This window comes from Orcinus orca, chromosome 11 (genome assembly GCF_937001465.1).
Source record: "Orcinus orca chromosome 11, mOrcOrc1.1, whole genome shotgun sequence".
Classification (NCBI taxonomy): Eukaryota; Metazoa; Chordata; class Mammalia; order Artiodactyla; family Delphinidae; genus Orcinus; species Orcinus orca.
The window spans coordinates 36,465,348-36,485,068 of NC_064569.1; the positions used below are offsets into that span (position 1 = coordinate 36,465,348).

The 19,721-nt window shown below is 42.0% G+C and overlaps 1 protein-coding gene across 3 annotated transcripts in view; it reads left to right on the top strand.

The window, feature by feature from the left end:
• Window positions 1-19,721, top strand: part of ANO6 (anoctamin 6) — a 202,620-nt gene that overhangs the window by 164,897 nt on the left and 18,002 nt on the right. For all 3 annotated transcript variants that reach the window (XM_033436509.2, XM_004274428.3, XM_033436508.2), the window contains 5 exons: window positions 3,863-4,088; window positions 5,136-5,305; window positions 5,502-5,599; window positions 12,047-12,177; window positions 19,406-19,611. In XM_033436509.2, coding sequence (XP_033292400.1) covers window positions 3,863-4,088; window positions 5,136-5,305; window positions 5,502-5,599; window positions 12,047-12,177; window positions 19,406-19,611 — 831 coding nt within the window. The remainder of the gene's footprint in view (window positions 1-3,862; window positions 4,089-5,135; window positions 5,306-5,501; window positions 5,600-12,046; window positions 12,178-19,405; window positions 19,612-19,721) is intronic.

Sequence of the window (19,721 nt, forward strand, 5' to 3'; positions counted from 1 at the left end):
TATGCTTTAATCCACTAAGCCAGTTTTAAAAACTTTTAATCAGGAAGTATTTCAAAATGGCAAGTAAAAGTCAGACATATATATATATATATATATATACACACACATATATAATACATATATAATATTTTTGTTTATATATAAATGTTATATAAATATTAATTATACATACTATATTTATATATATAAAACCTCAGCCAAAGTGTCCTCCTTCCAACCCTTCATACAGTAGAAAATTGTGCAGCCATGAAAAAGTATGTCCACGAAAATATTTTATGACATGTAAAAATGTCATGATTATGATAGGCTTAAGAATAAAATTAATATGTGAAATATTTTTTATATGAAAACAATGCATAGTTCTGAAGGAATTACACCTATGTATAGATGCATTTTTTTCCTATTTTTATTCTTCATTTTGATAGTTGGAGTCTTTCAATTGTAGGTGACAGAAAATCAATCTCCAATTGGTTTAAACAACAACCAAAAAATGGGGATGGGTGAGATTTCTTGGTTCCTGTAACTGAAAATCTCATGTCTGAGGTATGACTTCAGTCAAGAATAGATACTGTAGCCCAGATGATGTCAAGGCTGGTTTTGTTCTGTCTTCACTCTGTGTCCAGTGGTGTCCCAGCATGGTGCTTCTAGGCATCCCTCATGGGTGCAAGATGGCTGCAGCTTTCCAGATCTCACATCACATCCAAGCCAAGAAAGGTCTCTTTTAGCAGCATCCCCTGTTGACAGAGGAAGCTCGTCTTTCACATGGGCACTAGCACATATCTCCTCACATCTTGGTGGCTCTTTTTTTTTTTTTTTTTTTTTGCAGTACGCAGGCCTCTCACTGCTGTGGCCTCTCCCATTGCGGAGCACAGGTTCCGGACGCGCAGGCTCAGCGGCCATGGCTCACGGGCCCAGCCGCTCCGCAGCATGTGGGATCTTCCCGGACCGGGGCACGAACCCGCGTCCCCTGCATCGGCAGGCGGACTCTCAACCACTGCGCTACCGGGGAAGCCCCTTGGTGGTTCTTAATAGGTTATTTGCCAATCCTTGAATCAGGTGCTGAGGCCAATAGGATGAGACACCTGTTTGTCTCAAACCAATTGGGATCTACATCTGGAGCCCTGGGGAGGGTGGGGCAGTCGAGCCCAAACCACTAGACTAAAAATAGAAGGGAGGTTATTTACCCTAAAGCAAAATCTAGGTCCTCTTCTAAGACAGGGGACAGATCCAGGGCAGCAAAAGCAATCAGTGTCCACTACCAGGTACTTTCAGATTTTCTCTAATGAGCGTATATTAAAGTTATGATCAGAAAAGAGGATATGTAATCAACTTGAGGAAGGAGAATGAAAAGTTTTCCTGTCTCCTAAGAAATATTGAACCCATTAAGTGCTCTGAAGAAAAATGGAAACACGTCAAGTTTGTAAAAGTTCTGAAATGAATTAGAATTCATTTCATAAGCCACGTAGGGGGCAGTGCTATATAAAGGTTTGTGTATCTTTGGACTCTGAGTATCTCAGTTCTCTCACTTACTAGTTGCTTAATTTGGGACAAATAGCTTCATCTGTGTGTGGCTCTATTTCCTCATCTGTAAAAAGAGAATACTACCTACCTCACAGGATGGTTGTGAGGATTTAAAAAATATATGTGTGCTGAAGCAATAGTAAGCATTAAATAATCTTACCTATTATGATTACTTAATATGTAATTTAAAAAATTAGTAGCAGAGTTTTAAAATATGTATATACTATCAATATTTAAATGGCCTGTATGTGTTATGATGAGAGGAAGACTCGATATACCTTCTCTAATACATTTTTCTCAGCCTTAATTAATTTTCACATCTAATCATACACACACACACACACACACACACACACACACACAGTGTCATTCCTTTCACAAGTATGAAGCCTTAACTGTGAAGAAAAGGAGACAATGAGAGAGATTAAAGGAGCAAATATAATGCTTTCTCTACAAACTGATAGCTTAAAAAGTAAGAAAGACATCTTTTTAACACTTTGGTCACCATAATCATAGCTAATATTTAGATAGTACTTTTCATGTGCCAGGGCTTAATGTCCTAATTGTTTTTACCTGTAGTAACTCATTGAAGCCTCACAATAATCCTATAAATCAGTTGCTTTTACTATCCCCTCATTATATGGGTGAGGAAATTGAAACCCCCAAAGGCTAAGTAATTTGCACAAGGTCCCCCCAGCTAGCGGTGGAGCTGGGATTCGAACGCAGAAGTCCGGCCATGCTTGTGGATCACTCCCTCTACTGCCCTCCGCAGGTGGCAACCAGCCTCCCTCTGTGACTGTAAACAACATGACGTTATTTGCTTGGTACTGAAATTCATATTCTTTGTAGCTTTCTCTATCACGGCAGTCATCACGAGCCATCGGAGACATTGAATACATGCTTCTGGAGTGTGTCCAAGAAGGTAGATGTAAGGAAAGCAGTTTAAAAATGGGACCTTTGATGTACCTTGTTCAGTGGCCAGAGAAAACCTGCCTAGTAAGGAAGTGAAACCCTACCAGTCACACGCAGATTATGTTTCACACACCCCCACTGACCTTGGGGCTATGCAGTCAAAACTACAGTAGACAAGGAAAATGAATCCTGTGCAAGTGCAGGTATAAGTAACTGCCAGTTTAAGGTCTCAAGATCCGAGTACGAAAAGTGTGTGAAGCGTTTATCATCAGAGACCTGCCTGCTGCCATTTCCAATAGTGACCTTGGGGCGTCTCTGCAGCTTCACTGGTCCTGTTCAGAATCTCCTCAGCTGCGGGAACGAAGACAACAGCCAGCACATGCTGACCCCTGAGTCAGTAATAGGTGCTCTGTTGGAAGGAAACATATCCTCTTAATGGATTACAAATGAGCAAAACCCACTCATTCATAACCTAAGTAATTCCATAATTATTATTCTACAAAGGGATGTTTTCACTGGTTCTGCTATCACAGACTTTTTTCTTCTACCAGAACATGCTACCAATTACTCCATTTTTACCCCATCTGAAGATTCTCTCTCTCTCTCTCTCCCTCTCCCTCCCTCCCTCCCTCTCCATCTCTCTCTCTCTCTCTCTCTCTCTCCATCTCTCTCTCTCTCTCTCTCTCTCTCTCTCTCTCTCTCTCTCTCGCTCTCTCGCTCTCTCGCTCTCTCTCTCTCGCTCTCTCCCTCTCCCTCTCCCTCTCCCTCTCCCTCTCCCTCTCCCTCTCTCTCTCTCTCTCTCTCTCTCTCTCTCTCTCTCTCTCCCCCTCTCCCTCTCCCTCCCTCTCTCCCTCTCTCTCTCTCCCCCCCTCTTTTTATTAGGCCTTCTTTTTTAGAGCACTTTTGGATTTACAGAAAAATTCACAGGAAGTACAGAGTTCCCACAGACCCTCTCATTCCCTGCTCACAGCTGCTCCTGCTGTTAATATCTTCCATTAGTGGGTGCACCAACTCTTTTTTTTTTTTTTTTTTTTTTGAGGTACGCGGGCCTCTCACTGCTGTGGCCTCTCCCGTTGCGGAGCACAGGCTCCGGACGCGCAGGCTCAGCGGCCATGGCTCACGGGCCCAGCTGCTCCGCGGCATGTGGGATCTTCCCGGACCGGGGCACGAACCCGTGTCCCCTGCATCGGCAGGCGGAGTCTCAACCGCTGCGCCACCAGGGAAGCCCGCACCAGTTCTTTTGACTGCCATCATTTCTTCTCCTTTCTTTGAAATTTAACGTGCTTGATTTTCACCTCTCTTGTGGCATTTATGTGAGATTTACATCACTTCACAATGCATGTTGTCCATTTGAGCATGGGGCCAGTTTTTAAGTGTAAAAGTATAACCAATTGTGAGTCTCATGCTGCTGTGTTTATTGTGTTTTCAGATCCTTTTGATCATTGCTTCAGTTATCGGCATCATCGTCTACAGGCTCTCAGTGTTCATTGTATTTTCTGCAAAACTTCCCAAAAACCTTAATGGAACAGACCCAATCCAGAAGTATCTGACTCCACAGATGGCCACGTCCATCACCGCTTCCCTCATCAGCTTTATCATCATCATGATCCTGAACATCATATATGAGAAAGTGGCAATCATGATTACTAACTTTGGTAAGGTCCTGCTATATATATAGCGTGATGTCTAAGCCATTTTTAGAATCAGGTAAAAATAGAGACTGTACGTTTTAGGCATTTCAATTCCAGTATGTTACCATTTTTAGAAACTTTCAAGTGTAAACATATTTTCTCCAGCCTGTATGAGAAATGAATTATCTCCTGCTTTGCATTAGTAAAAGGGACAAAGCAAAGACGATCATTATAAAGCCCAAGCTCTATGTAAACAGATCAGTGCTGAATAATATTTTCAGTTACATTAGATCATGTACCCTATTGTTGAAAGTAAATGGTCTCTTTATTGCAAACAAGTGGAAGAGGGTCATGGTTCCAGTGGCAGATCTGCTCCTGCATTGCTGAGAGGACAAGCAATCACAGTGTTACGTGTCTTCCGCCCACGCTCTTCATATTAATATAGCTCCATTCTCATCAGCTCTGGCTTTTATAATAAAGGTTTCTTCTCTCTGGCTTGTATCCCAGGCAGCTGCTTAGTAGCCAAAGTTAAGTGCTTCCCACATGCTGCATTTGGCTGGGTCATTCTCCAAATGGTCATCTTTGGAGTGGTCATCTTCTGAAAATGATAAGACAGATTTAAATTCTAAACTAGAAGGATGACCTGTTTTGTCTTCCCCAGATGCTTCTAGCAAGTTGCCCCGTGTTTTGTTTGTTTTCTTCAACAGGCCTACCTTATTGCAGTTCAGGAGGACAAGAGAATATCATTTAGCAGGCTGTTCAACTTTAATTTTCTGTCTTACGTTGAAAGAAGACAGTTCTTGCCTATTTGATATCATTGTGCTTATAAATTTTAAGGAAAAGTTGACTGTTTTCTGCCTTGTGGGACATTGTGTTCATGGGGGAGAAACTCTTACAACAATGTGTAAACTTGGAATTAACATAGTAGCTATATTAAGAAATTCAAAACAGCTGAAGTGGAAACTGTGAATTGTATTTTTTTTAATCATGTTAACTCATGTATCAGTGTCTTTGATTACCGTCTCAAAGCTGTTCACAATTTTAAAATCTTAACATTTCTTTTAACTACAGAACTCCCAAGGACCCAGACTGACTATGAGAACAGCCTAACCATGAAGATGTTCTTATTCCAGTTTGTCAACTACTACTCTTCGTGTTTCTACATCGCATTCTTTAAGGGCAAATTTGTGGGCTATCCAGGAGACCCAGTTTATTGGCTCGGAAAATACAGAAATGAAGAGGTGTGACTGTAGAATTGTGTTCTCTTGACAAGTTAAGCTGTCCCATGTTTTCTCTCAGTTGCTCAATGAAGAGTTTCTTCATTGTACATTCCTTAGATTTTTTTTTTTAGCCTAAACAAGAATACCAGAAAAAATAAAATGAATGACTTTTTCATGTTAGACCCATTTAAATAGGACTTTCTTTTTAATATTTCAGTGTGACCCAGGTGGCTGTCTCCTTGAGCTGACAACACAGCTGATAATCATCATGGGAGGAAAAGCAATCTGGAATAACATACAAGAGGTGTTACTTCCGTGAGTACCGAGTTGTGTGATCTTAGGGATAGAACGGCCCACCCATCCAAGTCATTTCCCTGCATGTCTAGCTGCATGCAGCCACCTCTAAAATGGAGTAGACCCTCTGCTTATTAAAGGTCTCCAGATAAGATGATCCAACCAACAGGGTACATGTATCCAGTGTTTAATAATTATATTTTAAAACCTCCTTCTTTATATTGAACAAAAATCCCCATCTGCTGTAGTTTTTGCCTATTAGCCCATTGTTGGTGGCTGTTGGATCATAGCCCTTTGAGAGATGGCTCTTGTTGGAGCTTTGAACTAAGTTTTTCCACAACTTCTTACAACTCTCTCCTCCTTTTATACATGCATTTAAAAATCAGTAATAGTAACTTGCTGAGTTCTAGTATGTGCCAGTCACTGTATTAAGTGCTTTATTTATCCCTGTCATTTAATCATGCAAACAATCCTTATTTTTACCTCCCTTTTGCAAATGAAGAATCTGTGTTTTAATGAGGTTAAGTGATTTGCCCAGGTTCATGTAGCCAATAAGAGGCTACTGTGGGGTTCAAATGTAAAACCCCATGGCTCCAAACCCACGTGCTTTGAAGAACAGAGGTTCTCTTATGGTCCTGAGGCACCAGCTTACATAGCATGTTGAGAGACGGATGTCTAAAATAACTACAAAAGTTTTGACTTACTGTTCTTTTCCTAGAAATGAGAAGAACAGATGTTAGCTGAGGTCACCCTGTCCTTTTAATTTTCGCATAAGTCCGATCCCATATCCGAGTGGACAAGTCCAGTGCCATCTGCAATTTCTGCATATTTCAAGGAGCTTATTGTATTAGTGTTCTATTGCTGCTTCAACAAGTATCCCCAAACTCAATGGCAATAGGAAGAAAATAGGGGGAAGAAGCCCCACAAAACAACAACGAATTTACTGTCTTGTGGTTCTGGAACTCAGAAGTCTGCAGAGGTCTCACTGGGCTAAAGTCAAGGTGCTGGCAGGGCTGTTTCCTTCAGGCTCTGTGGTAATCTGTATCTTTGCCTTTTCTAGCTCCTAGAGGCCACCTGCATCCCTTGGTCCGTGACCTCCTTTCTCCATCTCACAGCCAGCAAGATTGCAGGTCTGTGACTCTTTTCTGTGGTCACATCTGCCTCCATCATTCCTCCCTTCTCTTCTGCCTCCGTCTTCCACTTTTAATGACCCTTTGATTACACTGGGCCCACCTGGATAATCCAGGCTCGTCTCTGTTAGAGTCAGCTGATTATCAACCTTAACTGCATCTGCAACCGTAATTCGTATGTGCTGGGTATTAGGATATGGACATCTTTGGGGGGACCGTTTTTCTGCCTACTACGTTAACCTTTTCAAGATAATTTCTGGCTCTGAGTTTCTGTTCTCACGAAACTGTTGCTCTCTCTTCTGTCTTGCCTCCCTCTCCTGTACATTCTGCTCCTGCCAGCCTGAACCAGAGTGCAGCCTTCTCAGTGACCTGCAAAACCACTCACACGAGCAGGACTTACTGATGTTTGGGGGCATGGAGGAGAAACCCAAACAACTTGAATTTCGAAATGCACAACCTCCATCTTTTTAGTCCCTTATCCCACTATACACCTGGGAATTTTGCTGCTGTTGTTGTTTACTTATCACCCTTCTTTGTAGGTTCCAGAATCCTGCCATTCCGCCCCGTCTGCCTCCCGTCACGTCCAACTTCCTTCTCATTCTTTCTCTTCCCTCCCCTAACCTTTCTTCTCTCTCCCTCATTACCAAGTTTCTGTTCATTCTCTTTGTAGAGCAGTTAAATTCTTGTTTTTTCTTTCTGTTTTTGTAGAACAGAACCCTCTGGGTTTCCATGTGTCCTTCCACATTTCTTCACCAGGGCTTTATCCTCCATCTTCAGTGAGAATTATCAGTGTCTGTCTGTAAACAAAGACATCTCCCTTTTCCCCACTTCAAACCGTCCCCCTCAAAAAAAGATTCTGATCTTAGCTGTGAAATGAATATTTTTTTGCCCTGCTGTGCAGTAGACAGCCCTTACCTTGGGCTCACAGTTAGGTTTTTCCCAATGAGTAAAAGTAGGTCATGTGCAAATAATACTGTGTTTCTATGTGAAAATAAATATATCAAATAGAGGAAAGGCTTATTAACTCATTACCAAAAAAAAAAAAAAAAAGCATTTTCTGAAGGAAATAGGTTAACTATTTAACACTAAATTTTTATGAATAATTTGTTGTCAGTGAGCTATTTTCTGATTTAAACAATCAAGGGGAAGAGTATATTTCCTAAACGGGTACTCACTGAGAAATTCATCCAAAATGAAACTTGTTCACATGAAATATTTAAAAACAAAGGATGTATTATAGTATCTGTGGTCTGTTCACTTCAAGTAAGCACATTGTTGCAAGTTCCAGTGAGCTGAACTTCGCCTTCAGATATTTCTACTACTAGCCTTGTTTGAAAACTCGGAGCACTAAATCAGCGCTCCAGTACCAGTCCATGGCCCGGGGGTTGGGGACACCTGCGTTAAATGTTAGGCAAATTAGAGAGTGGGTTGGGTTCTTCCCATCACTGCTTCTGCTCTTTGTAAAGGTGCCAGTTTCCTTCCTACTTTTTCATACAAACTTTTAACATACTAAAGATATATCAGTTACTTTTGCTACCCCAAACTACACCCATCCCAAAATACATAGGAAGGGAAAAGAAAACTTATAAAATTTAGTAGCTATTTTCACACCATTTAAATATGTCAAAAGGAACATAGTGAAATGAATTTCACCATATACTCACCTGCCTCCACCCCCAACTCCACTTGGGGTCCTTGACTAGGATTCTCAGAGCAAATGAAGGCCACGTGGTGCTGTGATCCAGGCTCCATCTGTGGGGGTGGGGTGGGGGGGTCTCTCCAGCACCTGGGTCAGCACCTGGCATTTAGTAGGTCTTCAGTAAGAGCCAACTGAGTGAATGAGTGACTCATATGCTTCAAATACAAACATCAGTAAATTAATAGAATTGTTTGTTGGACCCTGAGAAGAAGCTTAGAGCCCTTTGGCCTTCCTAGCCTCACTTTTTGATAGTTGGGGCATGCCTGGGAATTTTATTCTGTACTTGACAAAAAGGCTAGTACAACTCCTGTATTAAGCCTCTTGCTCTGGAGAAATTTTATGATAAAATGTTAAGAAAAATAGCGTTAAATATCCAAAATGCCTTAGCATTGTCCTTTGCTGTTTAGATAATGGGTGGCTGTAATTTTCTTCTTTATATGTTTTCTATATTTTCCTCAATGAATAGTCGCTATTCAGATAATAAGAAAAAGTAAACTCTTAACAAGAGGAAATGTCTCTTCTCAAGATATGATTTGGCTAGAGAATGAATCAGAGACATACAATAAGAGAATCGGAAATGCAGGGATCCCTCACTCTACACACTCGGTCTTAAAATTCAGGAACAGTAAACTCAGGAGCAAAATAGATTCAGATGGTGAAGGATGCTTGTATTCAAAATTAGCCAGTGGCAATGTCCTAAACAGAAATGGTGATTAGTATGTGGATTAAATATGATAATGAGGAGACAAAGACAAAATGGGGTGTAAAGGACTTCACACCATGCTTTACACATAATAAGTACTCAGTAAAGAGCAATTTGTTATGATACTGTTATGCTAATATGCGTGGTCAATTGCTAAGAAAATTATTTTGTAACCCCCGGTAGAGGGAGGAAGCTTCCAGCCTTGGCCAGGGGAAGAAGTATCCAGTGTCTGTACTTTTTTAAAGCTCTGTATGTGATTCTCATGTGCAGTCAGACTGATATCCCTGTACTAGAGTCTTAACCCAATAGAATATCCAAATGACCAAGGGCAGTGATGAATGGACTGCAACCCAAGATTTCCTGCTACAGATGAGTGGTTCAACTCAGACTGAACAAGAGGCTCAGAGTCGAAGATCAGAAAAGCAAGCTAGTCATTCCTTCTCATTTGACCTAATATGATTGGTGGCGGGGGAGGCAGGCAGTACGGTACAAGAAACAAGTACCAGATGAGTTAGTCATGCAAGTGGCTGCCAGGACAGAAGTTTCATCCTGAATCCAAGTCATCATGGGTTTGGGTTCCCGATAGTAAAAGACCTGCTTCTCTGGGGCATGGAGAGGATTCCGCAAGAGGCTGAGGCTGGAAGTATGAGGCAGAATGAAAAGTAAACCAGTAGAAACCAGTGATCTTGAGTTTGGGTGTCACGATGGGTGATGGATGTGTGCGGTCCTCTGCCATGTGCGCGACAAGGCCCCCGGAACGTCTGTAAAACTGCGGATTCCTGGCCAAACCTCAGACTTGACTGATCACAGAGCTCTGGGTTGTGGCCTAGGAAGGAGCACCAGGCAACACGCGTTCCACATCATTCTTGTAAGTGCTGGAGTGAGATCCGAGTCAAGATGCTGAGTCACTTAGGCTGCATTTACTGTTGGCCTCAGCCAGTTAGGCTGTGTTGGTCAAAAGATGATCCCACACGGGGATTTTGATGTGTTAGGAAGTTTCCTAAATACCTCACCTGTTCTGAATCTAATCCTGATAACAACCCTGGGCAGTGTAGGTTTTATCACCCCATTTTATGTGAACTTTGACTGAAGTTAAATAACGAATAAGCAATGAAGTGTGGATGCCGATGCAGGGGTGTCTGAGTCCATATCCCCTCCACTTCCACAGCCTCCTGCTATTCCCCTAATGTCATAGAAGAAAGAAGTGGGGAAAGATTGTGAAGCCCAGGACCATGTTTCACTGTAGAGAAATCTCCCCTTAGCAAACCTTGGGGGAGTGGTCAGTGAACAGTTAACACTGAGATCAGTAGCAACGGGCAACCCATCATGGTCAGTTTTTTTTTTTTTTTTTTTTTTTTGGTGGTACGCGGGCCCCTCACCGTTGCGGCCCCTCCCGCTACGGAGCACAGGCTCTGGACGCGCAGGCTCAGCGGCCATGGCTCACGGGCCCAGCCGCTCCGCGGCATGTGGGACCCTCCCGGACCGGGGCACAAACCCGCGTCCCCAGCATCGGCAGGCGGACCCCCAACCACTGTGCCAGCAGGGAAGCCCATGGTCAGCTATTTTTAATCCCCCTCTTAACACTGTGTGTGTGTGTGTGTGTACACACGCGTGTTCACGTGCAATGTATACAGTGGTCTTTACAGTGAAATCCACACAAACGTGCTGTGTCGTCAGCTGGAGCTTAGCCAGATGCTAAGTTGTTTGTTGTTGTCGTGCGTCTTCTGATGAAGTCGACAAGTAAACCACAAGCCAGCTGTTGCTTCGGGACAACAGCCCTGTAGGCTACAGGTGCACACCTTGTTTCACTGCCAACTGTTTCCGATTTCTTTTCAGTTCAAATTGCCATTAAAAAAGTGGGGACGGGGCTTCCCTGGTGGCGCAGTGGTTGAGAATCTGCCTTCTAATGCAGGGGACACGGATTCGAGCCCTGGTCTGGGAGGATCCCACATGCCGCGGAGCAACTAGGCCCGTGAGCCACAACTACTGAGCCTGCGCGTCTGGAGCCTGTGCTCTGCAACAGGAGAGGCCGCGATAGTGAGAGGCCCGCGCACCGCAATGAAGAGTGGCCCCCACTTGCCACAACTAGAGAAAAAGCCCTCGCACAGAAACGAAGACCCAACACAGCCATAAATAAATAAATTTTTTAAAAAGAGGTATCTCTAAACATTAAAAAAAAAAAAGTGGGGATGCGTTCATTTGGCTCACAAGCTTCTGAGAAAGAAAAATGCATAACCCAAGAGGAGACACCAGGCTGCTCTGCGGAGCAGCATCCAGTAGGGGGCAGAGCACTGGGCCGCCAGTTGGGGCTGTGTTTCCTGCAAGCTCTGCACTGACTTTGAGGAAGCATGTCACTCCTTTGGTCTTTAATTTGTTCAGCTGAAAGTAGGGTCTTGGACCTGTTTTATCCGGTGTCAAAGTATGTCCCTTTTCTGCTCCGTGCCCCTCAGTGGCTCCCCACTTCCTTCAGAGTGAAAAACGGCCCAAATCCTCACCGTGGTCTCTTAGGCTCCACCCCCTGCCACCAACAGACTTATTTTCCTCTTAGCCCCGGACCACACTGGCCTCCATGCTTTGTTTATTTTCTCTGGTGATTTTCAGTCTGGAAAGACCATCTTCGATAATAGCAGGGAAATGGGGAAAAAAAAAAAAAGTTAATCAAATGAGGGAAAGTATCTTTTAAAAATTAAAATGCCCACATGAAAAGGAGGTAGGAGGAAAAATCATAGTAGTTACAATTTGGATAAAGCCAGGTATGTAGTCAATACTATTTTTCAAAATATTTTGGGGTAGGGAGGCAGAAATAAATAGAAATTGAGCATGAAAACAAGAAATTAAATTCTTGGGAAGATGATGTGTTCAGCTCGAAACATCAGTAATACTTTTATGCCCTTGGTCTGACAATATTCTGATTGATAATTTGATCTTTTTGGCAGCTGGGTCATGAATCTAATTGGACGGTGTCGCACAGTTTCGGGAGCAGAAAAGAAAGCCCCACGATGGGAACAGGACTACCATCTGCAGCCCATGGGCAAACTGGGATTATTTTATGAATACCTTGAAATGAGTAAGTCGCTAATGAGATTTTGGGTGATATGAATTATACTGGAACATGTTTTGGATTCCAAAAGCATCGATTATAGAGCCAGATAATTATCTAGCCTGTTGAAATGAAGAGGAGTCCGTTTTTCTCCACTAGATAAAATTATACAATCAGGCTTTCAAATAAGGTGACTGTGTGTATCTTTGTCAACATTTATGTTGTGCAAAGCTGAAGATTTATTACCCAGCAATGAAATGGAATATTAATCGAGGTATGTCTTCACCGTTGATTGTTGGAGGATTCTAACCATGTTGTCTAAGAACGAACTCAGAGCTATTATTAGATGTGACTCAGCCTGGGCTGGAGTCCATGCAGCACAGCTGCTGGCCAATACCCTTCTGAACAGTCGTATAAGCAAGCCTGTGCAGAAAGCCCGTGGGAGCAAGGGTCACAGGGTCCCCCCCTCCTCCACATCTCACACTTGCCTTTGACATTATATCTATGTCTTCTGGCCAGTGGTTTCTGCCTGGCTCCTTGAATGACCTCAGGGCAAATCACTGGCTTGAATTCGGAACTATTTTGTTGGCCTGGAATTAAGATTTAGCACAGGTCTCCTCCTTCTCGAATGTCTTTGTGCATTTCTGTAGTATTTACTTGGGCTCTGTTTCTCTTCAGTTGAACTTGATTTTGAGCTCTCAGTTGCCTTTAAATGGATGCATCTCAAAATAGATTTCCATAGGAAACACCATCTTTTCTATTATGCATGACACACTTTTATCTAATAGAAGGCTAACAATAGACATGTTTTGTATCTGTGCCCTTTCAGCTCACCACTGTGTTGAATTACAGTTTTTTAAGCTTAGGAGAACAGGAAAGGATTTTGACAGGCTTTGCATTTATGCATGGGGGTTTGTGTATTTGTAGAGACACCCCTTTGTGGTTCCTGTTTGTCAGTCTGCAGATAGAGGGAGGTTTTTATTAAATCACATTCTATATACAAAATAATTGCTTTTAAAAATATACATTATACATGGAAACGCACCTGCTTCCTTCAGTGAGTGAAAGGTTCATCTTGTAGCTTCTTCAGTCAACAATGCTTTGCGGCCGGGAGTCTGATTTGAATTTCATTTTTGCTTTTGTTATGTTTCGTGACCAGGTTCCATTAAGGGTGTAGCTGCAGTAAATAATGTAGAAGCTATGTTTATTTATTTATTCTGTTTATTTTTAAAAGAACTATAAGACAATTACCTGTTATTCCAAAATGAGACATAATTGTAAATATTTCTTATTGGAGCTATTATCAGCGTTAATAATAAGAGCATTCTGTGGCAGAATATCATTTGTTATTTTAACACACAAAAAAAAACTTGGAAAAGTTATTTTTACTGTGTTTAGTCAAATAAATGGTATTGAAAGGAAAAGTTATATAGTCATGCTTTGGGGAGAAATTGATAGGACTTGTAGAATTTCATAGTCTCATTAAAATAATTACCAACTAAATAATTTGGCCTCACATGGATGGACCTAGAGATTATCAGACTAAGTGAAATAAGTCAGACGGAGAAAGACAAGTATCACGTGATCTCACTTATATGTAGACTCTAGAAAGATGATACAAATGAACTTACTTACAACACAGAAACAGACTCACAGACACAGAAAACAAAATTATTGTTACCAAAGAGGAAAGTGGGGGAAGGATAAATTAGGAGTTTGGGATTAACAGATCCATACTATTGATACTTTATATAAAATAAACAACAAGGTCCTAATCTTTAGCACAGGGAACTATATTTAAAAATAATAATAATAAAATAATTCAGCCTCACACTACCCTATAAGAAAGGATGGAATAACAGTGGTTATAGAGAGATTAAAAAAAATTTTTTTCTTTTCCATTATGGTTTATTACAGGATATTGAATATAGTTCTTGTGCTATACAGTAGGACCTTGTTGTTTATCTATTTTATATATAATAGCTTTTATCTGCTAATCCCAAACTCCTAATTTATCCCTCCCCCAGTTTTTTAGATTTATTAAATTGTTTTCCTATTATCCAAATAATCCTTAATGAATTAGAAAAATCAATCAGTTTCTGAGAGTAGGCAATCTGTTATTCTGTATTCAACACCAGAGTGAAATCTATGTTTTGTTCTTTTGGTTTGTGGGAGATAGAATTTCCAAATGCCTTTTGAATTATTTTTGTTCCTCTAAAATAAACATAGGGTGCCTTTGGGGGTGAGCTCATCCCCACAGTTTCCTCCTTCCAATTTTCCCTGTATTCGTTAATGACAGCACCATCTACCTTTTTAATTCTGCATCTTGGCTACTGAAGGGAAACATCTTCTGACAGACAGCACTGGAGACTTCCACCCTTGCATAGTTAGGCCTTGCACCCAGCCACCAGCTCTGGTCCCCTCTGCCCCGTGGAGGGAACTCCAACTCCCCTCTGCCTGAAAACCCTTTCCCTTCTTTTCTACTTGGAAGAGTTCCTAGCTAGCCTCAGCAGGAACCCTCAACTTTTCACACAGTTTCTGCTCTCTTCTCTAGGCATCAATAGCACTTGACTCTTGTCTTGATGGTATGTGTGTGCATGCCTCTCTCCCTGGCTAGACTGGTCCTGTTGGAAGTTAGCACTCAGGCCTTTACATCTTTCAGTCCTCAGCTGGGACACCACTGCCTGGACCCTCATAAATATTTAAGTGACTTGAGCTTGGAGTCCCAACACACCCAAATACAACTGTTGGTTAAGTTTACAGTAGCATTGCCCCAGCGACCCCCGCCAGGTTCTGTAGGGGCATATGTGTTTTGAGTGAAATTTCTTTATTTTGTTTAGTGAATTCCCCACCATCCTTTGAGATTATTAGAGTAAGCCTGGGTTGTTAACCAGAATTGCCTCCCCAGATGTATGGTCCTGACTTCTGAGAACTTAGACTTGGGGCCTAAGAGAAATAGTCTGTCAGTCTTAAAATCTGAAAAGCCACAGGATACCGTTTTGTATGTAGAGCACCGTACAGCACAAACACCAGTCTCTCGAGAACTTGGTGATGCCTTCCCAGTGGGCGGGTGCTCCAGATGAAATGCAGTAAAGTGATGAAGTGGGCCCTGCTTGTCTCTGGTACTGCCTCTTTCACCCTTGCATGTTCACTTGATCTCACCTTCATATATAATTTTCTCCGTTTAATTTACTGTAATTAATACCACTTGTTCTTTAACATCTCCTTGCACCTACCCCTCTCTTTCCCTCTCTCTCCAGTGCTACACCCTCCCAGGCCTCCTCTGCACTCTCCAGGACCAGGCCTGTCTTCCCCCACTCCTCCATCTCTGCTCTATTTCTTCCCACCACCTGCATCGACATTTCCTCATCTTTGCAGGATGAACTTTCCAAAATGGCAACTAGGTGACTGGCGAGGATTTGTAGGCCTCTCATCTCTTTACTCATTTATTCATGCATCCATCCATCCATCTAACAACGATTGAGCAACTGCTTTGCCAAACACTGTATCAGTTGCTGGGGATACCAAGAAAAGTTAAGACTTGGTGTCTGGCCTCCCAGGGCCAAGCAATGGATGGTGAGTACTTGGTGGATTGCTAAGCAGGTGAACACAAATCAGACTTCCTAGAGCAGGTGATATTTAAGCTGGATTTTGAAGGGTGAATGGAAGGTAGCTAGCTAAAGTGTGATAGAGGTAATGGACATTTCACGCAGAGAGATGGGTGCAATTTCAAGTACAAGGGCATGAAACAGCGTGGCCAGTTCAGAGGGCGGCAAGTAAACAAAGCATGGCTAGAACAAAGGATCCATAGGGGGGAATATCAGGTAAGCAAGGGCTGTATCATGATGGGTCTTGTGTGCTTAACCAGGAGACTTGAACTTATCCTTAAAGAAACAGGGATACTTTGGAATATTTGTAAGCAAGAGAATTGCATAGTGTTTATGTCCAAGAAGATCAGATTATTCTGGTAGCAGAATGAAGATAATATTTTGGGTGGGGCCTGCATTTGGTGGGGAGAGGGTATTTCAGGGGGCTACACCAGGTAACCCACACAACAAGTGGTAAGCACCTACATAGAGGCTATGGGCTGAGGAAAAGGAGACAGATTTGATAGGTGTTCAAGAGATGACTAGTATGGCAGGTGAGGAATAGAATTGTGAAGATAAATTCTAGGAGAGTGAATATGCAGGGTGGAATGTAAGGAGAGGAGTTGGTTTTGAAGAAATGGTTCTGTGTTGGATATTTTGAGTGTGAGGTTTCTATGAGACATCTGAGAGGCGATGTCTGTTACTAAGTTGGATCTCCCAAAACTCAGAGGAGCTACGGGTGAGACCATGTGGGTGATTCGGGCATGCTAGGCAGAGAGTTGATGATGAAGCCCTGGGGAAAGGGGCGTTTAAAGGGTAAATGGGAGAAGAAAAACCCCCAAAGAGAAAGGAGAATAGCAGAACAGTTGAGAGAAAACTAGCAGAGAAGGCTATCAACTTGCTTGAAAGGGATTCGAATATTGACTAAAGGAGCATAATGCAAAGGGGTAGGGGGAGGCAAAAAAGCAAGAGCTAATAAAGTCCCCTTAATGGCCGGGACTGTGGGAAAAATACAAGAAGCACTATAGTTAGATATCTTTAAAAATTTATATCTGTGTGTGTGTGTGTGTGTGTGTGTGTGTACACACACTTCTACCTTGGCTTTTTAAAACTATTTAAATAAACAGAAATCAAGGGCGAAAAACATTCCACAGAGAGGAAAATATTTGGTCATATCAAAAGCTGCTGGGAGGGGGCAGGGGGTGGGGTGGGGGGCACTGCGGGGGGCGGGGGGAAGCTGCCTAGTAATCAAATAAACACGGACTGAAAAGTACATTTGGCTTTGGCATGCGCAGCCACCAACAGAGTTAGCAAGACGAGTGCAGTGGTGAGGGCCACAGAGGCTGCAGAGCTTTGAGTGATGGAGAAATCATCAGCGCAGGTGAATTTCAAGAAACTTGACTTTAAAGTGAAGAAGAAAGCATAGAAAGGATCAGAGAGCAATTCAGGGTCATGAGAAAGTTTCAGGCAAGGGTTGTTTTTGTTTTCACAATGGATGTTTTTTTGCCTTGCTGAGCTGATAGGCCTTTGTTTTTGTTCTTGGTTTCAAAAGTTGTTTAGAAAGTTCTTCTCGCTTGAATATCAGAGCAGATTATACCATGCTGGTTTTTTTCTGGTGCTTTAATTAAAAATGTTTAAAGCATCGAATTTATTTTGATATCAAAAGTGAGGACTCCATACCAGTTCTTCTAATGATTTAGCTAATTACTCCATTACTTGAATCCACTGATTTGAAACATCATTTTTATAATATACTAAAATCCCATGAATATCTGCATCTGTTCTTGAAATCTATTTAATTCATACTATCTATTAATGCACTAGTTCTGAACTGTTACCATAGCAATATAATACACATTAATATGTCTTAGAGCTGGTCCCATTTTGTCCTTTTTCAGAAATATCCCTAACACTGTCACTTTAAACATCCCTCCTCATTATTTCACTTGTGTACTTGTATATATTTCTTGAAGAACTTTAGCATCGCCTTTCAGCTTTTTTTCTTAAATCCACTTCGGATTTTTAACTAAATTTGCATTCAAATTCTAAACTTTATTTTGGAGAAAAAAATCTGACATGTCCCCAAACTTGAGTCTTCCCAGTTAACAATATGGTGCGTCCATTCATTCATCATTATTTGTTGTTCTTTATTTTTTTAAGTCAATTATCATAACCATCTTAACATTTCTCACTAATTTATTTCTAAACAGTCTGTGCCTTTGTTGTCTTTATGAATGGTATCTTTTCTCCTCTGGATTTTTAACTGGCTTTACTGCTAATAAAGTCCTAATTTCTGGCTTCTCTTCAATAGTAAGGAGATCTGGCAGCCCTGGGCCCTCGTTCCAATATGGTGCCTCTGAGCAGTTCCTTCCATTAGGACATCCACTTGCCAGTTTGCCAGTTACTGTACCCATTCCACACATTTCTGTTACCTGCCTGGCCCCTGGAGGTGGAGGACTTCATTTAGGGTTGGGTGAATCATGGACACAGATGTTGACATCAGTGCTCAGTGACATGCTGCTGACTCTATAACGTCACAAACTCTGGTCCTTGCCTGTGTGATTTCCCTGAATACAGCGGCTCCTGCCTGGCCCGTAGACCGGCCAGATCTTTCCAACCCTGACTGCTTTTCTGCGACACTTTCTGGCCTCTTATATCAGAAGCGATTGCCAGCTTCTCCTACCCAGCCACCGCTTCCAGAGTCTTGCCCTTCCTGGCCGGAGCGATCCCCGCCCCTTGGCTGAGCAATAGCCCTAAAGGGCCTGTTTAGGGCCCTTTTCCTCTGATCCACTGTCTTAGTTACATCCCTGTGCTAGTTCACTTGAAAGGTCTGCCAGTTAGGAGAGAAGGGTGTGAAACTTCTTTAGATCTCTGGCCTTATCATAGCTAACCCTACCTTCCCGTGGTACAGCTTCCCCCAGATCTCTGCTGCCCCATCTACAGCGAAGCCACGTAAATTACAGACAAAGGAAAAGAACTTCTAGGCCACCACCCCAATTTTGACTTACTGTGACCGCATAGACTGCAACAATATCGAAATAAAAGTTCCTGAGAAAGGATTATATTTTGACTTATTAAGACACTTACTGCATACATTTCCATCATTTGTAATAATATACCAGATTCTCTGAATGTGCTGCACTTGCATTCACAGACTCAGGGGAGCTTGTGCATTTGCTTATTTTCAGCATATTTCCTCCAGCATTCTCCAAACATAGGCTTCCCAAATTTACATTCGGTACATTTCTTATTTCTTTTTAGCTTGTTAGGTATTTCCACAATATTCCTTTTCTGTTTTTTAACCCTAAATCACAAATCCTCTTCCAACATTCTGTTATTTCTACACTGAGAATGAAGAATATGCTTAGAGTATCCCAAGTTTATTACTAGCAAATAACTATGGTTGATTAAAGATTTTTAAATATGTTATTCCTATGAAGTGTATATATGTGAAAGAAACAGGCTATCATGAGTCTTCTCTCCAGAGGTTTTATATTTGTCTTTTGTTTGGATTCTTTCATTGTTGAACGTTATTATTACCACGAATGTCTTTTCTCTTTGGGATGTAGCTCACTGTTTGCCTTTCTCTTTCTTAATAAGAGTAAAGGAATATGTGTTGTCCTTCCATCCATCCACCACTCCATGATGTATGTCCATTCCATTGACAGTTATTCAGTTTGGGTTCGTCACCTTATTTGTGGCCTCTTTTCCGCTGGCCCCTCTGTTGGCTCTGGTGAACAATATATTGGAAATAAGAGTGGACGCGTGGAAACTGACTACCCAGTATAGACGCATGGTGCCAGAAAAAGCCCAGGACATCGGAGCATGGCAGCCCATCATGCAAGGAATAGCAATTCTGGCTGTGGTGACCAATGTGAGTAAATAGGCTTCACAGGGTAAAGACCTTGGAAAGTCCAAAAATGCATTAGGGTTGCTTCCTAAGGAATCCAGTGTTTGGTATTTCATAATATGGGAGGAAGATGC